The sequence below is a fragment of the Panthera pardus genome, unplaced genomic scaffold (genome assembly GCF_024362965.1).
Source record: "Panthera pardus isolate Hobbes unplaced genomic scaffold, ASM2436296v1 HiC_scaffold_2, whole genome shotgun sequence".
Taxonomy (NCBI): Eukaryota; Metazoa; Chordata; class Mammalia; order Carnivora; family Felidae; genus Panthera; species Panthera pardus.
The window spans coordinates 101,973,513-101,991,932 of record NW_026526765.1 but is presented as its reverse complement, the minus strand read 5'-3'; the positions used below and the strand labels follow the sequence as shown (position 1 = coordinate 101,991,932).

General features: G+C 42.8%; 2 protein-coding genes across 5 annotated transcripts in view; one reads left to right on the top strand and one right to left on the bottom strand.

Annotated features, from left to right (window-relative positions):
• The window catches only part of MAP1B (microtubule associated protein 1B), a 99,668-nt gene extending 94,114 nt beyond the window's left edge, over positions 1 to 5,554 (top strand). For both annotated transcript variants that reach the window (XM_053907279.1, XM_053907280.1), the window contains one exon: positions 1,067 to 5,554. In XM_053907279.1, coding sequence (XP_053763254.1) covers positions 1,067 to 1,222 — 156 coding nt within the window. In that variant the 3' untranslated portion in view covers positions 1,223 to 5,554. The remainder of the gene's footprint in view (positions 1 to 1,066) is intronic.
• Positions 5,555 to 10,947: 5,393 nt separating this feature from the next.
• The window catches only part of MRPS27 (mitochondrial ribosomal protein S27), an 87,124-nt gene continuing 79,651 nt past the window's right edge, over positions 10,948 to 18,420 (bottom strand). For all 3 annotated transcript variants that reach the window (XM_019463051.2, XM_019463052.2, XM_019463053.2), the window contains 3 exons: positions 17,083 to 17,225; positions 14,959 to 15,126; positions 10,948 to 12,210 (listed from right to left, as the gene is read on the bottom strand). In XM_019463051.2, coding sequence (XP_019318596.1) covers positions 11,971 to 12,210; positions 14,959 to 15,126; positions 17,083 to 17,225 — 551 coding nt within the window. In that variant the 3' untranslated portion in view covers positions 10,948 to 11,970. The remainder of the gene's footprint in view (positions 12,211 to 14,958; positions 15,127 to 17,082; positions 17,226 to 18,420) is intronic.

The following is an 18,420-nucleotide window of genomic DNA, read 5'->3' as shown; positions in this document are numbered from 1 at the left end:
ACAGAGGAGACAGTCTAGAATATTATTCTTGGCACCACCAATAACCATGCCTGGGGGGAAAGCCACTTCACCATCCTAAGGCATAATTCACTTATCTACAAAATGGGCCCAAGACTACTTGTCCTTCCCCCTAATATACCAAGAATATGTGTGTATGAGTCAAAATGATATTTCCATGTGAGGGCTACTAGGGAACTGTCTTTACTACTTTGTGTTTCATGAATAGACCAAAGCTGGGGGCATGGTCATTTAGAAAATCACCTGTCCATGTGAAATCCCACAGGAGGAGCACTGCTGACATTGGTCCCCAACAGGACACTCCTAGCTCACATACATCCTAACTTGCTGTGAACCATGGTGTTATTTTGGCTGTGACCTTCGCTTATCTCAGTTTTACCTGTGATTTTGCACTGCCACGTAGTAAAATGTATTTGCATAATATTAATATTAAATAGAATTATTTGGTAGTTAACTACATCAAGTCCCATGAGAAGCACCCAGTGGCCTCCTAATGAATATTACATGGAATTTTTACTATTCAAACCAGTACCCACCCACCATCGCCAGCTGCGCGCGCGCGCGCACACACACACACACACACACACACACACAGATATGAATCTTTGCTCTCAGGATGAAGTATTAGTTACACACAATTGGGCAGCACTGATAACTAAAGCTCCTGGATTTAATCCTCTGTATCTTTAATGCAAAATTTACCAAGTGTGTTAGAGGAAATACAAGCAATTCCACCTTAACTGAAGCCCTTCTTCTCTTACCACTAAAGAATTGAAAAACTGATGATGAGTAAAGATGAACTAATTGACTAGTCCTGAGTTGCTTTTGGTTCTAGTCTTCATCTCTCCCAGAAAAACTTCATTTTTTGCAGCTTTATTTTGATTCCTGGAAAATGTAACTTGAAAAGTCCTTTGTATGTCTGGGGAAAAACAGAAAATTTTCCTTTCTTCCCTTTTTCTTTTAATGGTCTAATACCTTATTATTGTCTTACTTTTTCATCTCATTTCTGGCTCTGCCCTTAAACAGGTATTTTTCTCTCTCCCTGCAGGTAACCCTGATCCCTACCCATGACTCAGAAGTGATGAGGGAATGGTACCAAGAGACCCATGAGAAACAACAAGACCTCAACATCATGGTTTTAGCCAGCAGCAGCACAGTGGTTATGCAAGATGAATCCTTCCCTGCATGCAAGATTGAACTGTAAAAGCCAAGGCCAGCCACACCACAGGATTTGAACTTTGTTTCCAGAAATTCTTCAATTTGAAACCACCTTTTCTAAAACGTCAATTCATCTAAATAAGTCACCGAACTGTTACCTGCCAAACGCTATACTGTGTCACGGTGATGCAAGTCACTAATATTTCTTAGTTTTTGCTGATTGCTAAGGGAAGTAACAGTATTCCCACAGTAGGGTTCAAGTTACTGCAAAATTACCTACCCCAGTTCATCTCTGCTAAACATTTGGAAACCATGCACTAGCAAACCCAACTGACTTCTGCTAGGTAGAGGCATTTGTCTTAGAGAGAGCGAGAGCGAGAGAGAGAGCGAGAGAAAGAAAGAGCGCGCGCGCACAATGAGAGAGAACACAGGAGAGAGAGAGGATGAGAAAGAAAAAGAATGCAGGAGAAGGAGACGGAATGGTAGAGTGCGGGTGAGATACCCAGAGAGAAAGAGAGAGAGCAAGGTGGGGTAAGGAGGAGAAAATAACCAACGCTTAGGTCTGCATTTTCTCAGGCAGTCTGTATTCTGTAGTCTACATACTAAACATTCTCAACTTGTGTCAGTCTGAGTCATCAAAAAGGTCTTAATTTTCCAAAACAGGTTAGCTGGAAGGAAACAAAAAGAACAAAACTCGTTATGAGGGCATGTGAGATTTTCACGCCTTAATTAAGCTCCTTCAGTTTGAAGGCTGCACACTGACATAATGTAGTGCATGTAGACTGGATGTGCGAGTGATTTGAACCCCATTCAGAACTCTCAGACTCTTCAGACACACGAGTAGATTGATCTAAGGCATGCTCCCAGCATTTGTCCACCCGGTTAGTCCACTCTGAGTCGATGAACCTGCATGCAGAAACACCCAAGTCCACCCCAATTAATAAGCAAATACCAAAGCGGTTGGGAGTACATACGGTAGACAATTTGCCTTAGAAAGTGACTTGAATGTACAAAGATACTTGATGCACTTAATTTTTTAATGTGAGACCGCAAGTTTATAAAACATCCGTGTAGGATTATAGATACTCCAGTTAAAGGAGCAAGCGTGTGCGCGTGTGGGGGCCCTAGAAGCTGATCTGATTGGTGCAGTGGTTTGATGCTGAGTCACGTGTGTTGACCTCCACCTCAGTGTACCTGTGGCCCTCAGCCAAACAAGTTGAGCCTTTCATAGCTTCTTTACTACTGCAAGTTCCAAGACTGAAATGGCTTCTATGATCAGAACTGGGAAAACAGCGAGTCTTATGGTGGAAGAGGTTCTCGGCAAGTGTACAGTATTTACCTTCCTTTGTCTTACGTTGGCTTTTTGTTTTTGTTTAGTTTTCCATTAATTTCAGCATAATTATGGGAACAAGTGTACAGAATTTTTTTTTTTAGATATGTGAGAACTTTTCATAGATGAACTTTTTAACAGGTGTTTTCATTTACAGGAAAATGCAAAGAAAATTTCAAGTGACAGTCTTTTTTTTTTTTTTTAAGTCTTTCATAAGACAAACAATGAAAAATGTTTTTTGAAGTTCTGGTGAGATTGAAGTCTGATATTGCAGTAATATTTATTAAAACCCATAACTATCAGGAATAGTGATACCTCCCACCCCTTGATTCCCATAACATAAAAATCTGAATATGTGTTATTTGAGAGTGGGGGAGAATAGCATGGTAGGCTGGCTACTTTTCTAGGCCTTTACATCACCCAGTGGTATTCTACATACTTCTTTCAAGATCTTTAACCATGAGGTAGAAGAGCCAAGACAAGATCAAAGAACCCTAGCAAAAACTTGCTTTGGGATTTCCTTTTCTGGAAAAAATGTAAAAGAAATAATTCATTGAAAGCAAATGAATTCCCATCTCCTACGATTCATCACGTAGAGTTCAGAGATCATTTCCATCATTGCCGTCATTGAACTATGAACCTGGAAGCCAGATCATGATTAAAACTGACGTCAAGTTTCAAGTTGCAGATCAATGCACCCAGTGTTCAGATGTGGCAAACTTCTCAGTGACAACTGTGCTGTGCTCTGTCACGTTGTGTTTCCTGCAGACTCTTAAGATCTATGGAGTAGTGAACAATGACCTCATTTTATTTTCTATGTTAGTTATTTATTTCAAAATTAACATTTTAGTTTATTTTTGTCTGATAAGTGTATGTTTTGCACTGCTAACTACTATGAGGGTTTAAACAATGCTTCTTCAGGGTCCCTTCACTGAGGACCTATGCAGTCTACTTAATGCTGTGAATTACATTTTTCAAATGTTTTAATTTTTTTAAAATTAATATTCTATTTTTTTTAGGCTTCTCTAGAAATGCAGCTTTTATTTATTACCCCAGTTCTTTCAAGTCCTTAAGAACAACACATTGATAAAGGGTACAAAAACTTAACACAAAATGGAAAACTCATTGTAAAAAAAATGGATTGAGTATAAACTTTACTTCAAACTTATTTTATGAGACAACCTAAGATACTCATGATAGTAGTTATTTAATAATTAGTTATTAAGTTGAGTCAGTTGGATCCATGTAATACATGGGAAGAAAAACTGATTTCCGGCCTTCTTGCCAAATCCAGACCGCTGGTTGATTTTTCTTTGATAGAAGAGGGAATTATTTTCTGACTTCCCAAATTAAAGTTATTTAACAGGTGCATTATTTTGCTTTTTAAAAAAATACAAACATTTATAGCCGATCCTCTATAATAAGCATTCTATCTTACTCTTCTTTTTTTCTTTTTTTTTTTTTTTGCTATGGGAGTTAATGGGAAAAATATACAAAAGCTGGCACTGGTCAGCTGGCTCTTTTTCCTATGAAATATATCAGTACCTTTTTCTATCCATTGTTCTCGGTGATGACCACAGAGCTTGAGTGTACCAGGAAAATCAATAAGTGCATTGCAGGTTTGCTCCTGTCTTTCCAGACACCTTTCCTACCTGTGTGACTAACCTAATTTTGCTAGTTCCATAAATACACAATTAGTTTAGTAACACCCATCACAATGTACCATGTACATTCATGGTGAGAGCTAAGGATTGACACAGACTTCTAGGAGCTTTATTCATACTGATTCTTTAATCCAATTGTACAGATTGAATATTTGCGTGAAAGGAATTTACACTCTGTTTAAATGATGAGACTCCATCAAGAGGACACTCATGATCATGAACTTTTTGGTAGTATTCTTAAGCAAAATTCTACAGAGACTAAATGTTAGAGATGATCCTCCACTTCCAATTTTAATGAATTCTATCCCCTTTCTCAAAACCCAATCCCCATGCATGCTTTTCAGTCTTGTGGTGGGACTGGATACAATGACTGACCCTCCCCCCCCCAATGCCATTTTCCATGAAGTTAAAAAAAAAAAATTTTTTTTTAAACCTTACATATCCTAGTGAATGGTTTCCCCAGTGTATATGAATGTTTTAAATGTCTCCAATAGCTTATGCAGTTTAGGAGCTTTTCAATACTCATTTAATAAGATTCAGTCATTTGCTAATGAAAATTCTACCACCTTCCATTTTCTGTTACCAAATTTCAGCTCTCAGGAGCTGCTCTATAATTCTGAAATTGCTTTTCTTGCCTCTTTAGTCACCTGTCACAGGAGGTTCTTGCTCGGTAATGATATTGTGAGTTAGATTAATAAGTTGTTTCTTCTGTTTTAATTTTATTTTTTTATTTTTTGTGTGCTTCAGATTTAGAAGATTTGTTTCCATTTGAAAGGAACTGTAAGCTTTTATCTTCTAACCAACTGAACAACACACCAAAAGCAGCCTAGGGACGAGCATTTCTTTGAAAGCAATTAGGTTATTCACCTGGTATTCAAACTATTTACTATTTTAAGAATCTGACTTTATTAATTTAAAAGGCAGCATCAAAAACTGAAAAGGAAGGGAAAAAAATAAGTAGCTTCTCTGCACTCGTTTGGAGCTCCCCAAATGGGAGCCATCAAGATGAGGCATCAAGACTGGGCTGCCCTTTCAAGAACACCATGCAGCGGCCGTTCAGAGTCCTGCTTACCCACGCTGTACGCAGCCCTCTTTCCGGCCCCGGAAAGTCTTGAGCCTGGCTGAGAAGCACCTCCACTCCTCTCTCTTGTTCTGAATGGTGTTTGTGTCAGTCTGCAGCTGTGTATGGTATTATGTCTTATAATCCTGCATCACTTCTATCCTATCCAGTCATATCTAATGTAGAAAATTAGTTTTCAGTGAAAGTAATATGTAGTGCTTTTATGATATTTGTGTGCAATATCCCCTCTTCCATTGAGGATATTTGATGTAAAAGAAAAAAAAAAACTCAGTTCCACAATAAAATACAAAAGTGGCAAAAGTTCATGTGTGTGCTGTGCTGTCTTTTGTGTCCTGAGTCGGGCTCATAAGTTGGGATTTGCCACCCACAGTGGGGGGGGGGGGGGGGGGGGGGGGAGGGCGGGGTGGAACACATTCATTCATGAGGGCTGACTGTCTTTTCAGCGGTCCCTGGCTTTTGGCCAATTGCAGAGAGGGCCTTGCTACCATTTCAGTAACTGCTAACATCGTTCCCTTTTCTAACCAACCCCTAGAGAATGTTGGGGCCTAAGGACAGAAAGTGGGAGGTGAAGGAAAAAGATAATTACCATTACTGCTTAAGAAGAACAAGTAAATAGACCAGTGTAGATGAAGGGGTTATTGGGAGGGCTTCCTATACAAAGCAAAAAGCAGGTTTTGATCTTAACTCTGCCACAAACAGCGGCCTGACCTCAGTCACTTTATCTGTCAAGTTCCTTTACTTACCTGTAAAATGAGAGGATTTGACAGGATGGTCAAACTGGATAAATCCCTCCCGAGACTGACTTTCTGGGGCTCTACAAAGCCATCATATTCAGTAATTACATCCAATACCTTATCTCTCTCTTGCTTTCTTGTTCAGTTACAGAATAGGCTTATATAACTAACATAATACTCTGTGGATTTGACTGACACCCAAGAACTAAAAGCTGTTTAGGAAATGTGATTATAAATAACAAAGGGTATCTGAAAAAAGAAGGAATTCCTCTTAGTCATTCAAATGATCATTGTACCTTCACTCTACCCAGTGGTGGGTAATACTGTGGGGATAAACGTAAGTGCTGCCCTAAACTGACTGGAGTGACAGGCTTCTGAAATTCAAGGGTGCGCCTTGGTGACATAGGAGCACCAGAAGTGATGTCTAAGCTGAGACCTGGAGTGTGCGTGCATGGGTGTGTGTGCATGTGACAGCACATTCTAGACAGAGTCAACAGCTCACACAAAGGAGGAGTAGTTATGTTGGGCAGCTCACTCAGCTCACATTGGCAGAGTATAGAGTAGGAGGCCTTGGCATCTCCATTCCCTCCATGTGGCCGGAGAAAATATGCCCACGAATGCTCAGTAGAGATCTCCAGGACACAGTCCTGTCTTCAGAGATGATCCTTTGGACTCAAAAGGCTATAGCATCCTGTCCTGAGTCATAACGACGTCCCTTTGTTACATACACTCCTTTTGATCTTAATATTGTGTCTCCAAAAAACTATGGGACTTCACTGACTGGCCCCATTAGAAGTTGCTGTTTGGCAGAAGGAACTCGGAAATGCCTTCAGAAATTCAAGGGTTAAGCAGGTGAGAACTCAGGATGGAAAATCATCATCGAGAGGTTTTAATTACATCGGTCATACTAAACATAGTTATTTTCTATTCCACTGCCCAACTATTCAGTTCCAGGAAGTGTCTGGCCAGATCCTAGGGTGCGGGACCATGTGGGTTAGCCCAGGTCTGCCCTAGTTCGGGCACTTCAAGTCCTGCGTCTCAGGAAGGTGGCAGTCCCAGGGAACCCCCCAACCGTTGTTCACACTACCCAACACTCTCTGTGTGTTTATATCCCACTCTCTCCAGACCCAGGCACAGCAGGGATGGAGAAAGTTAATGCCCTTCCAGCTGGTCCTTTTCTAGACATTGGACGTAGTAGCTTCCTTCAGTTTTCTTCTGGTCTTCCAGGCAAATCAGCAAAGGTCTGGTAAGGTACTGACTCCACCTTCTCTCTCTTTATAATTATAGTGCAAATTCTAAATGTTTCTCTGTGTCCCTACAATGATCTTTCAATAAACTCCTCACTCTTGATTTCTTGGACTCTTGCATAATCCCAGATCACCATTTCCTCTTTGATCTTATCCTGTGCATCTTGAAAATCTATTGGAGTCATATATGCAGACTGGCTTTTGGTCACCCCAGGTTCCTTTAATATGAGCAGTTCTGGGTATTTCTTGGTGGGGGGGGGGGGGGGGGGGCGGGGTACCTGGCAGTGTTTTCACAGATGATGCAGCATCATAATGACGCCTGCTTCCTGGGGTGATCTCACCATAAAAAACAGGCACAGCTCCGTGGCTCAGACTCTCCTCAGTCAAACCCAAACTGCATGTTACTGTAATGCAGTCTCATGGATTTGAATGCCACATGTAAGCTGATGACTTTTACAGTTTGTATCTCCAGTTTGTACCTCTTCTCTGGTCTCCAAACTCATATCCATCTGTCAATTAAGAGCCCCGTGTGAATGGCCAATAAGGACATTTAAAATAACCCAAATCAAATTTAACATGCCCCCAAACAAATCCCTAATTTCCCCAAACTCCTTCTCTCCCTAGGCTTTTCTACCTCAGGAAATGGCAAAGACATTACTCCACGTTGCTCAGATAAAAAATCTCAGGCGAGTCTGTGGATTCTACTTTCCAAATTCACCCAGTCCTACCCCTTCTCCTCACATTACTGTAACTACCTTTGTCTAAGCCTGCCATTTATCTCCTGGATTACTGCAGTAGCCTCCTAGCTGATCCTCCCGTCTCCGCGTTCACTCACCACAAAGCAGCTAGACCAGCAAACCCTCTGAAAATGTTACATCAGAGCATACCACTGGATCCTTCAGATGAGTCATCTCAGAGTGAAGGCCAGCACCCTTCCTAATGGGCCAGGAAGACTTATAAGCATCTGTCCCTTCCCTTACCCATCTCTCTGGCCTCTTCTCCAGCTCCTGTCCACCTTACACTTTCCACTCCAGCCACACCGACCTCCTTGCCAGTTGTCTGGCACTCTAGGCGGGCTTCCTTCTGGGCTCTGGTTCCTCTGTCTGCTGCGCCTTTCCACAGGTAACATCGTGATTCTCACCCTCACCCCCATGGATCTTTCTTCAACAGTCATCTTCTCAGGAAGGCCTTCCCTACCCAGTGTTCTCTTCCTTTCCTTGCTTTGTCTCTCTGCCACGTATTACCACATGACATTATTATGTACTTATGAATTAACTGTTGCCTTCCATAGAATGTATGTGCCATGAAGGAAGGGATCTTGGTCTACTTTGTTCCTTGCTGTATCCTCAGTGACTATTTTAATACTGCCCGACACATAATAGGTATTCAATAAATATTTGTTGAATGAATGAATGTACTTAGTCTCAGACTGGCACAGTGGTTATATGGTGTGATTGTTGGAAAGTGGGTTTGGAATCGGACAAATTTTGGTCCAAGTGCTGTGAACCCGCTTACTAGTTGTGTGGGCCTGGGCAAGTCATATGAGCCTCAGTTTTCTCCTCTGCAAAATGAGGGTAATAATCCCTGCCCTGCTTGTAAGTAGGTGGAATTAAATTAGGTAGAAAGGGGCATTCACAAAGAGGAGTTGTTGAATGTAATTTTTGTAGTCAAGATGGGTGCAACAATAAGCCAGAGCCTAGGAAACAGACATCCTAAAGCGGCCCAGCATACGGTTATTGGAGGAAGATTTTAATGGGCATTGGTTTTACTCCACATACTATTTTAGGCATATTAACCAGGGAGGGTATTTTAAAGATTAGAATTTTGCACTCTGCAGAGATGAAGCATCGTGGAAACCAAAAAAGCAAGTGACATTCTCTTACCACTGGGTCCATCAGAGAATGTACTTCTTAGAAATCCTTTATAAATCTTCCCTGTAGTCCTTGATCTAGCATTTAAATCCTAATATGGAATTTATTTTCAGATGCTTCTTACAAGAATAAACTTTGTTTTCTGAACATGTCCAGCTCAGATCTGGAATCCCTAACCTTCATATATAATAAACACAGCCTAAGAGTAAACAGCCTAAGAGTATTAAACAAAGATCCCAGTGGTAACCGCCACAATCTCAGGGGCACTGCTACTATCTTTTTTGGACTTCCTTGACACCATACCATAATAGCATCCTCATGGCAGTGTGTAATGTCAGCAAAAAGGCCCACTCAATGCGGGGAAGGAAAGGTTATTTTCAAGCTAAGAAGCTGTTACTTAGAATAAAAGGCAATTTCCCTGGCATAATGATGTTGAAAAGCATTCCCCACTTTCTAAGGTAAGATTTTAGTAAGTAAAGTAAGTAAAAAATTTATCATTGTCAGCGTTTGAAAAACTCAGCTCTGAAGATTAATTACCATTTAATGAAAATACCATCACACCACATTTTCTGCTTTTATGATTCACTATAGCCAAAGCTCTCTGAGCCCATTTCAAACTTCATCCCTTCCTCACCACGCACTCCCAGCAAGGTTACTGGGTGCAATGGTATTGAGTCCCAGTGACTCATAGGCCACATCACTGCAGATCCCCAGTTATATATTGCCATACAGCAAAATCATATAAATCATCATTTACTCTTTTCCATAATAGACTCTGTTTAGGAAGAATAATGGCCCACCCTATATTACTGCATATTTTATACTCATTTAGATAAGAAACCATTATTTTATTAAATATTAAAATAATTAGATATGTTAATTATTTTTTTAGCTTGAGAAATGCCATTTGTAAATGAGCCATTTGTACACACGTGCCCGTGGATGCCCTGCTCACACACCCTAGGCCATGGCTTCTGACCTCAGGGCACTACTGACATTTTGGACCAGATACTTCTCTGCCATGGGGGCTGTCCTATTGCATCGTACGATGTTTAGCAGCATCTACTCACTAGATGCTATTTGATTCACAGTGAAAAAATGACTTTAATAAACAAATTTTGGGGGTCTTTGACTGCATGTAAAACCTACAACAAAAATACCACGCACGTATCTGATATCCACGGCCAGCTACGAGGTATGAAAACAAAATGCAAAGTCTGGTGCCAAGACAACACAGCCGGAGAGGAGAGTAGGGCATTTCGCTGCTGCTCAGCAGTTTTCATGCTCCCCACTCTGGTAATACTGGAAATCAAGTGCGACAGGGACAGATGGGGAGAAAAGAGAAGGCCAAATTATGAGCTGAAGTATTAACAACATGCTTCAGGCCGTGATGGTCAGTAATTTACTGAGCAAAGGGGCCTTCTGATTTATCTTGAACCTTCCTCTGGATATGGTAAGGGAGTGGCTGAAAAAGCCCAGCCCCTGATCAACTAAAATGTCACAAGTGACTTTTGGTCATGACCTTCTACCTAGGTACGACTCAGCTTTGCCCACCCACAAGACCCTGCGTTGGATGTGGCCTGCAGGTATGGATGGACATAACACGCAGGGTGAGCAGCAGTGCCAGCCAGTTTCCTCATTCAAGAATGGGATTGCTCTGGCCTCCGTCACAGGGCTGCCTGAGGTGTCAGCACAGTTAGCTCTCAAAAAATGTTAACGGGTGTGGTGCAAAGTCTGATGGAGACGAAAGGTTAAAAATTTGTTGTTCACAATCAGAATCACCATGCTGATGGTGTGACTTCCTCTCTCCCTCCCTTCCCACAAAGATAAAGAATATACCAAAATAATCTCAGAACATTTATTTCCACAGGTTCTTGATTAAAAGAGCACGACCTTGAATAAAAGTATACCACTGTACTTACAGGCAAATGTATACAGCAAGCAGGAGCTGCCCCTGACCCCTTTCACAGAGAAACTTCAGGAAGGAATTTCCACTCCCTGGGAGGTTCACAGTTAATGTCGCCTATGCACTACAAACCCCATCCTACCTCTCGTTTTCTCCTATTTCTCCAACTGCAATGTGTGTTCACAAGTTGCACATGTGTGCATGCGTGGACACAAAAGGCTCACTTTACCTCCTCGAGGAAGGAGCTGAGACAATGCTTTGGAAAGAAGTTACCCCAACGTGATGGAGAAGCCAAGCTCAGGAGGGTTCAGAGCTAGAGTGATCTTTCTCCTCAAAAACGTTTCCATTCTAAAAATGTTACTGTGGGTGCCTAAAATTTGAAAGCCAGTGGGTTCATGGTGTCATGTTCATTCCTGTCCTCAACTTCTTCCCAGTTTAGGTCTGCAGAGCAGAGACATGGGGGAGGGAGAAAGTGAGATGTATGGGCGTCCCACACCCAGCTCAGGCTGGGAGGACACTGAGGGGGAGGAGGCCTCAGGACGTGCAGTTTGCCTGCTGGGGAGAGAGGCCACTCAGAAGCCTGTGCTCAAGACCAGGCTTTCAAACACGGCCTCTCCCTCCACCACTGCTATGTATCAGGGACTTTCAACGTTCAACACTGATCCCTGACCCCGGAAACCCCACCATAAGCCTTGATAGCACCTTTTTAAGGTGTTTAGCTGGGGCTTCAGTCTGATCACCTGCCACTCAGAGCTCAGCAGCCCTCCTAGGCATCTGATGGGAAGTCACAGTGCCTTAATATGTTGAACACTGTGGCTTTCTGTCACAAGCAGCCTGCTTGAGGAAAAGGAGACGACAGGCAGAGGAAGCTGAGGCTGCCATCATGGTCAGCAAGAATCCTAGGACAGGGCCTAGTGAAGTTCCTCTGTGGGGCCTGAGGGCCTGAGGGCCTGAGGGCCTGTTAGGCAGATGCCTTTGCTGCCCTCCGGGCCTCATGCTCCTGCTTTGCCTTCTCCCTCTGCTCCTGTTCCCTCTGAATCAAGTGTACCCGTTCCAGATGCCATTGCTGCAGCTTCTGCTCATAGGTTGCGATATCCTCTGCTTCAAAGGTGGGGAGCTGTTCCTTGACGAGCTGGATGGTCAGAGTCAAAGGACTTTCTGATTCAACTTTGCCCAAAGCCTCAAGCTTAGAATGTAAGTCCTGTTGGAAGCAAAGAAAAAAAGAGGGGATGGGGTGAGGGAGGAGGGTGTAGGTGGGAGAATACAAAGAGGAAAAGAGATTAAATCACTTGCAAAATGTCCACATTCTGCTTACAGGCAAAGGCACTTTGCTGGGAACGTGTCATGCTGCCTTTCATCTAGGCACTGTTAGCATTTGCTTTTTTTTTTTTTTTCAGTCCAGCAATTTTGCTAAGATGCACCACATGTGCTCTCTCTCCCTTCACTCACAAACGGTAAATGGAACTCCATATGCTGTGTTTCTGTATGTAATTTCTTGTTTTAAACCACAAAGACAGCACGAGTATAACAAATCTACATTTCCACTCTGACTTACACCAAACCAAGCAGCCAACTCCCAGAGCAAAGAACTCTTAAGATGCATACAAAATGGCAGAAGCAGCTGATAAACTGGAGCTAGCCAGTCTGTATCTTTTCCTTCTGAATAAGTGAGATAAATGCTTGTCTACCAGCATTCCCTTCAACAGATGGAAACCGGTGCAAGGAATTTTTTTTTTTTTTTACTAATGGCATGCTAAACAGCTCCCAGGAGTCCTTGCACTATTATAAGCTTCCACCTGCTGTGTTCCATTGCAGGTCAGCCTTTACAAACTGACTGCTCACAGCTCCATCTGAAATGGCATCTTGGTTTGGTCGGTATTATATTCCTGGAGAAGTGAAGTACTAAAAACACTAATACACTTAAGTGCTTCAGGATGTAGATCATCAAGAGAGAGTCACTAATGGCTCCAGCTCTAGCTTAAACCACACCTCCCCACGTTCCAAAGACAAATGCCATTCACTGGCTTAGGTGATGAGGCCTGCTCCAATAAGGGGAGGAAGGTGGGCAGAATCCATGTGTCAAGCCGTGGCTACAGGCCTAGTGTGATGGGTCAAGCCTATAAAAATGGACCCCAAACAAATTACCTGAGACTATAAAAATCAGGCAATAGGAAGAAAAGGAAATGTACAATGAAAATTAGTTCGTTCTGGTATCACTTTCCATGTGGTTTGAGGCCAAGGAGACACCTTGGGACACCAGAAGGACAACTCAAATCTGAGCCAGCAAACTTCTGTTCAAATCCCCCATCAGTCACTTATGGGCAAGTTTCTCTCAGCCTGGTGTCATGTTAACGTAGGAAAAGCAGCACCGACCCGCAGAGCCACAGGGAAGATAAATGAAATGCACTGGTGCCTAATACACGGCTAGCAGCCAATAAATATTTGTCTCTTTTTGTTTTGATTTTCAAAAAAATGCATCTGTCGAAGAATGAGGACTAAGAATTTAATGCAGCACAGATTTCTACTCTCTTGAGATTAAATATAAGAAACAAGAGAAAGAGGTGGTCATCTTGAGGAGTGTTGTGGCAGCCTTGGTCAATATGAATATGGTAGATGATAAACAATGAGGCTAAACTATGGATGATTTTTTGTTTGTTCTTCAGCCTTTTTAAATCTGCAAAGTTAAGAGAAACGAACAGGTATGTAAATTCGTAACTTAGCTGCCAATTCTCTGTGTACCTAATATTAACCTTTCTTTCTTAGTTTTCAAATTATAAAAGAGGGACATTGAACGATGACTTTACAGAAGTACCAGGAGAAACAGCTGCTACGGGTACAGCGGAGTCCTCCCTATAACACGGGGAAATAGGTAACCCATAGCTGGTTCAATATAATTACTGAACAGATCTAAGTGTAATAATCAGGCAAAATGAGGGGCGCCTGGGTGGCGCAGTCGGTTAAGCGTCCGACTTCAGCCAGGTCACGATCTCGCGGTCCATGAGTTCGAGCCCCGCGTCAGGCTCTGGGCTGATGGCTCGGAGCCTGGAGCCTGTTTCCGATTCTGTGTCTCCCTCTCTCTCTGCCCCTCCCCCGTTCATGCTCTGTCTCTCTCTGTCCCAAAAATAAATAAAAAACGTTGAAAAAAAAATTAAAAAAAAAAAAAATCAGGCAAAATGATACCTGTCTCAAAATGACACAACAGGTCAGCTGACATGGATGGGAAGGTTTTCTGTTTCATGCAAAGAATTCTCCTGTAGACAGCATATTTTTCTCTTTGCACTAAATATATTAAAAACAAAGCAAGGAAGAGGCCAAGGGGTTAACCTCTGAACATAGCTCTTCTTCCCTGACTCTGATCACAGAGGATTTGGGGACATACAGTCGAAAGGTACCAATGGCAGCTTGAGCGCTCAGATCTGTTCTGAAAAGACACGATGGAAACTTGTTCACCTCTTCCATGCAGTCCAAGTAAGTCTTCTCAGGGCCTGAGTGCACAACTCAAAGCCAAGCAACAGAAGATACCGGCATCTGATCTCCATCGTACTCAAATTTGGCTTTTTATTTCTACTTTGGTTTTTGGGTTATCGAGCACATTAGCGCAATATAGAGAAATGACCAGATCCTTTCCAGCTGGGGATGGAGTCAGGTGACTGCTCTGAGGCGGCAAGCTATTACCCATGCATCAGGCACATGTCAGGGATGAGTGGGTAATGACATGCTGCCCCAGTGACAAAACTGTGACTGATTAGCTCACGTACAAAAAGGAGCATAAAAATTCCATTTATTACTTTTAAAACCACTTCCTATTTGAAGCATGATTTTTGATGTCAGTTTTCATGCCTTTGTGTGGGACACTGATGCATGAAAGGGCTGCCTATCATGACAGAAAAGAAGCACGCATAATGCACAGCTTAGAGGGGCTCAATTCTGCAATTCTGCTACGACGCACCTTAAATCGTTCCAGGTATTGGGGAAGCTTGGACTGTTCAGTTTCCTCCACGTCCAACTGCTCCACCAGTTCTTCTGAGCCCTGGCTGTCTTCTTCTTGGGGCTGTGCCTCTGAAGACCCACAGGCTGGAGCAGTCACAGCCTTCAGCGCTCTGTCTAGCACATCCAGCTGTGGAGAGGACAAAGGGGCAGGGACTAAGCATCCTGTGAAGCACCCTGAAAACACGCTGTTAAGAGAGGGTAGGGAAGGGATAGGAAGGAACAGCTGGGATCTGAAGACTAGTGAACTCTTTCTCTTATAAAATTATAGGAAATAGACACGGTTATATGATTTTACATGAGAAACACCCTGTCAGATGGCATGGACAACTTAGTACAAAACAAATGGTACAGATCAGCAAGCTCAGAATTCTTTGTATATGAGTCAGCACAATGGCATTTGATTTCACCTTTAGTCAACTGGGCAGGAATCCAAAAATTATGTTCAATGGGTACTCAAAGTAATCCCTTTTCCAGGTCGTTCTTCCCCAACCAGTTTGGAAGTGGGAGAAGGAGAGAAAAACTGCCACAGAGCGCAACCAACAGAGGACCATCGTGAATGTGCGCAAGAGAGCCTCTGAATCCAGGCCAAGCACTTCCTTCACAGAAAGACTGTGGCTCGCGAGGTTTCTGTAAATTAGGGAGCTGCACAACCCTCATAAGCTACTGACAGAGACTTGACAGGCATACGTGAAATCCACAACGAGGTGATCTCTGTGACTTAGAAAGTAAATAAATTATAAAACAGAGGGTTTCTTTTTCTTTTGGCCTGTCGCCCACCACATTCACTTTGGGGCACACCTTCCCTTGACCCACCGAGGGCCTAACCATTCTACAACCTCAAGGTCAGCATTAGCACCTGCTTAGATACCAATTAATCCTACCATGTCACATTAGAACAAAAATCTAGGAAATACTCCAAGTCTTTTAATGCCATTACTACATTATACCCACACCTAACACATATCCCATTCTTGCTGACATCCGAATCATATTCCTATTAAGACAGATCACAAAGAATACAAATCTGGTTTAGGTTGGAAGGACTAATTTCCCTGGCAAAGGATTTATGTATAATACTGTGTTTTTTACCACTAGACTGACTACAACAGGGTTAAATATGAGTATGTATTTAGGAATGTGGATGTTCTGTTACAAATATCTACCAAAGAACATGATGATTCACTAGACATCAATATCTGGTCAATACAGGCACCAGACTTGCATATCTTCATGATGAAAATGAAGCCAAGGAGTGAGCCCTAGTGACTGGAATCAAGGGAAAACAAAGAATGAGCTCAAAGTTAACTTTTACATCCTGGTAATGCAACAACCAACGTCCACCTAGGCCTCCCTCTGAAGATGTAAACGGCTTGGACAGGAGCAGACACTGGCTGTCTGTGGGGCAGGAGGCTTTCATGTGGCTCTAAGATAATACGTTTCCTGTGGGCTAAGTCTGGTGGTTCCACAGTGTCAAGAGCCCTAGGTGACTGAGAGATGCGCTGGGGCCATAGGGAGACAGTGGCCCAGTCCAGCTAGAGTGAGCCCCTGAGGACTCTGCAGGGAACATCCGACCCACATCCTCCAGCACCATGCGTTCACCACAGAATCATTTCATAGAAGCAAAACAAGACTGTGCCATCTCTAGCCCCCAGATTCCTCTCTTGAGGGCTTTTATGGGGGATAATAATTGCCATGCAGTCTCCCAGGGCTACAAGGGTACAGAAAGGCCAAAAAATAAGATGAAATATTAACCTCTCTTGAGTTGCCACTGAGTTTTACTGGGGGAGAGGGTGGTAGTGTGGGCAGTGTTTTACTGAACTCAGTTTAAATTTCAGGAGACAGGGATAGTTTTCCTCCACACAGTGAGCTAGAGAGTCAACGCTACTCTTATTCTCTAATACTTCTGGTCAGGAACACTGAGAATGCGTGCTGTTTTTCATTCCCTTTCCACTGGAGAAGTACATGATTCCACTAGAAATACAGAAAGGAGGGGGAGGGGAAGAAAATGAAAACAGATTCACAGCCTGGCTCATAGGGAACAGGAGACGGCTAAAGCACACTGAATTAGAGCCGAAGGACGTACCGCTTCTGCACACAGCTTCCCGTCCTCCGGGGACGAGGCCACCTTCTCCATCACTTGAAGGGCTCTGTTGAGGTAGCCGGGTTGCCACAGCAGAGGCATGTTATGGTACACAGCCCGGAGCCCTCGCTGCAACTCCACCTTCCCTGTGGCCAAAAAGAACAATGAAGATGGCTCAGGCATGGCTTCCCACTACGTTTGAGGCTGAGGACTTGAAAGCAAAGTGAATATGCACCTGGCAGCTCTAGAAATCAAGAATCATTTCAAATATGTAACCAAGAGCTTCATCCTGGCAAGTGACCTGGTGCCATTTCAGATGGATGATGAAGAATACGGTAAATTCACCAAATCCATTTTTTAAATACGAAACTGTACAAATTTGCTTTTTTTCTTTTGCATTTGGGCTGGTGGAAATTATCATGAGGATGTATGAATCACAGGACTGAGGGAAGTTTAGAGAGGTTGATAATATCTGTCTCTTTAAGTGGAACTACCCTTATAAAACGAGTCAAACAACTGAAATACTATTTTTGTTTCAAGAACAAAATCTTCCTCAGAAAAAGAATTCCCACAATTCTCCTACAGTGAAAATCTTGTCAACATATGACAACTTTCCCTGCCAGCAAATGTTTGACATTTTTCAAAACGCTCCAAAACATCCCATCGACTGTCCTTTATTTGAGCTTCATCGGTACTTAAGCCATAAAGTCTGCATCATCCTTCTTGGATCTTGGGACATGAATGTTTTTCTTGATTCCTCAAACTGTCACAAGTGGAGCTCCAGACGTGGACACCAAACACCAGGGGCCTCAGGTGGGGTGAGGGGCTGTCTCTGTGTTCCTGGGGAATAGAAGCCCTCTCTGCACGGATGGCCAAAGTCACCTTGAGCTGCCAAGTCTTAAAGGACCTTAACTTATCGTTCCTGGGAAGGAGGATTGGGAGGGCTATAGTAGGGCAGAAATAGACAAAGCTTATCAGGTGACAGCTAATTTTAGACTTTAAGATACTTGGGGCTGGACTGCAGTCACATTCTGGGAAAGCTGCTTCCACTGGGGCCGGGTGAGGCCGTGCAGCACATGACGCAGTGAGAGCAAAGAGCTTTTCATCTGACAGCCACCGGTCCCGAAGCACCAGGGCCTCTGTGCAGAGACAGTGGTGACCACATACATTTTCTTAGTCCTGACAGCTCTCTGAATAATTCACATAGTATAACAGTCCCGAATGATCACCTGAAGGCAAAGGCAAAACACATAAGCCAACAGCAAAAGGAGATGGCATATAAGGAGAAAACGATTTTATTTTTTATTTAAAAAAATTAAAAAAAAATTTTTTTAATGTTTA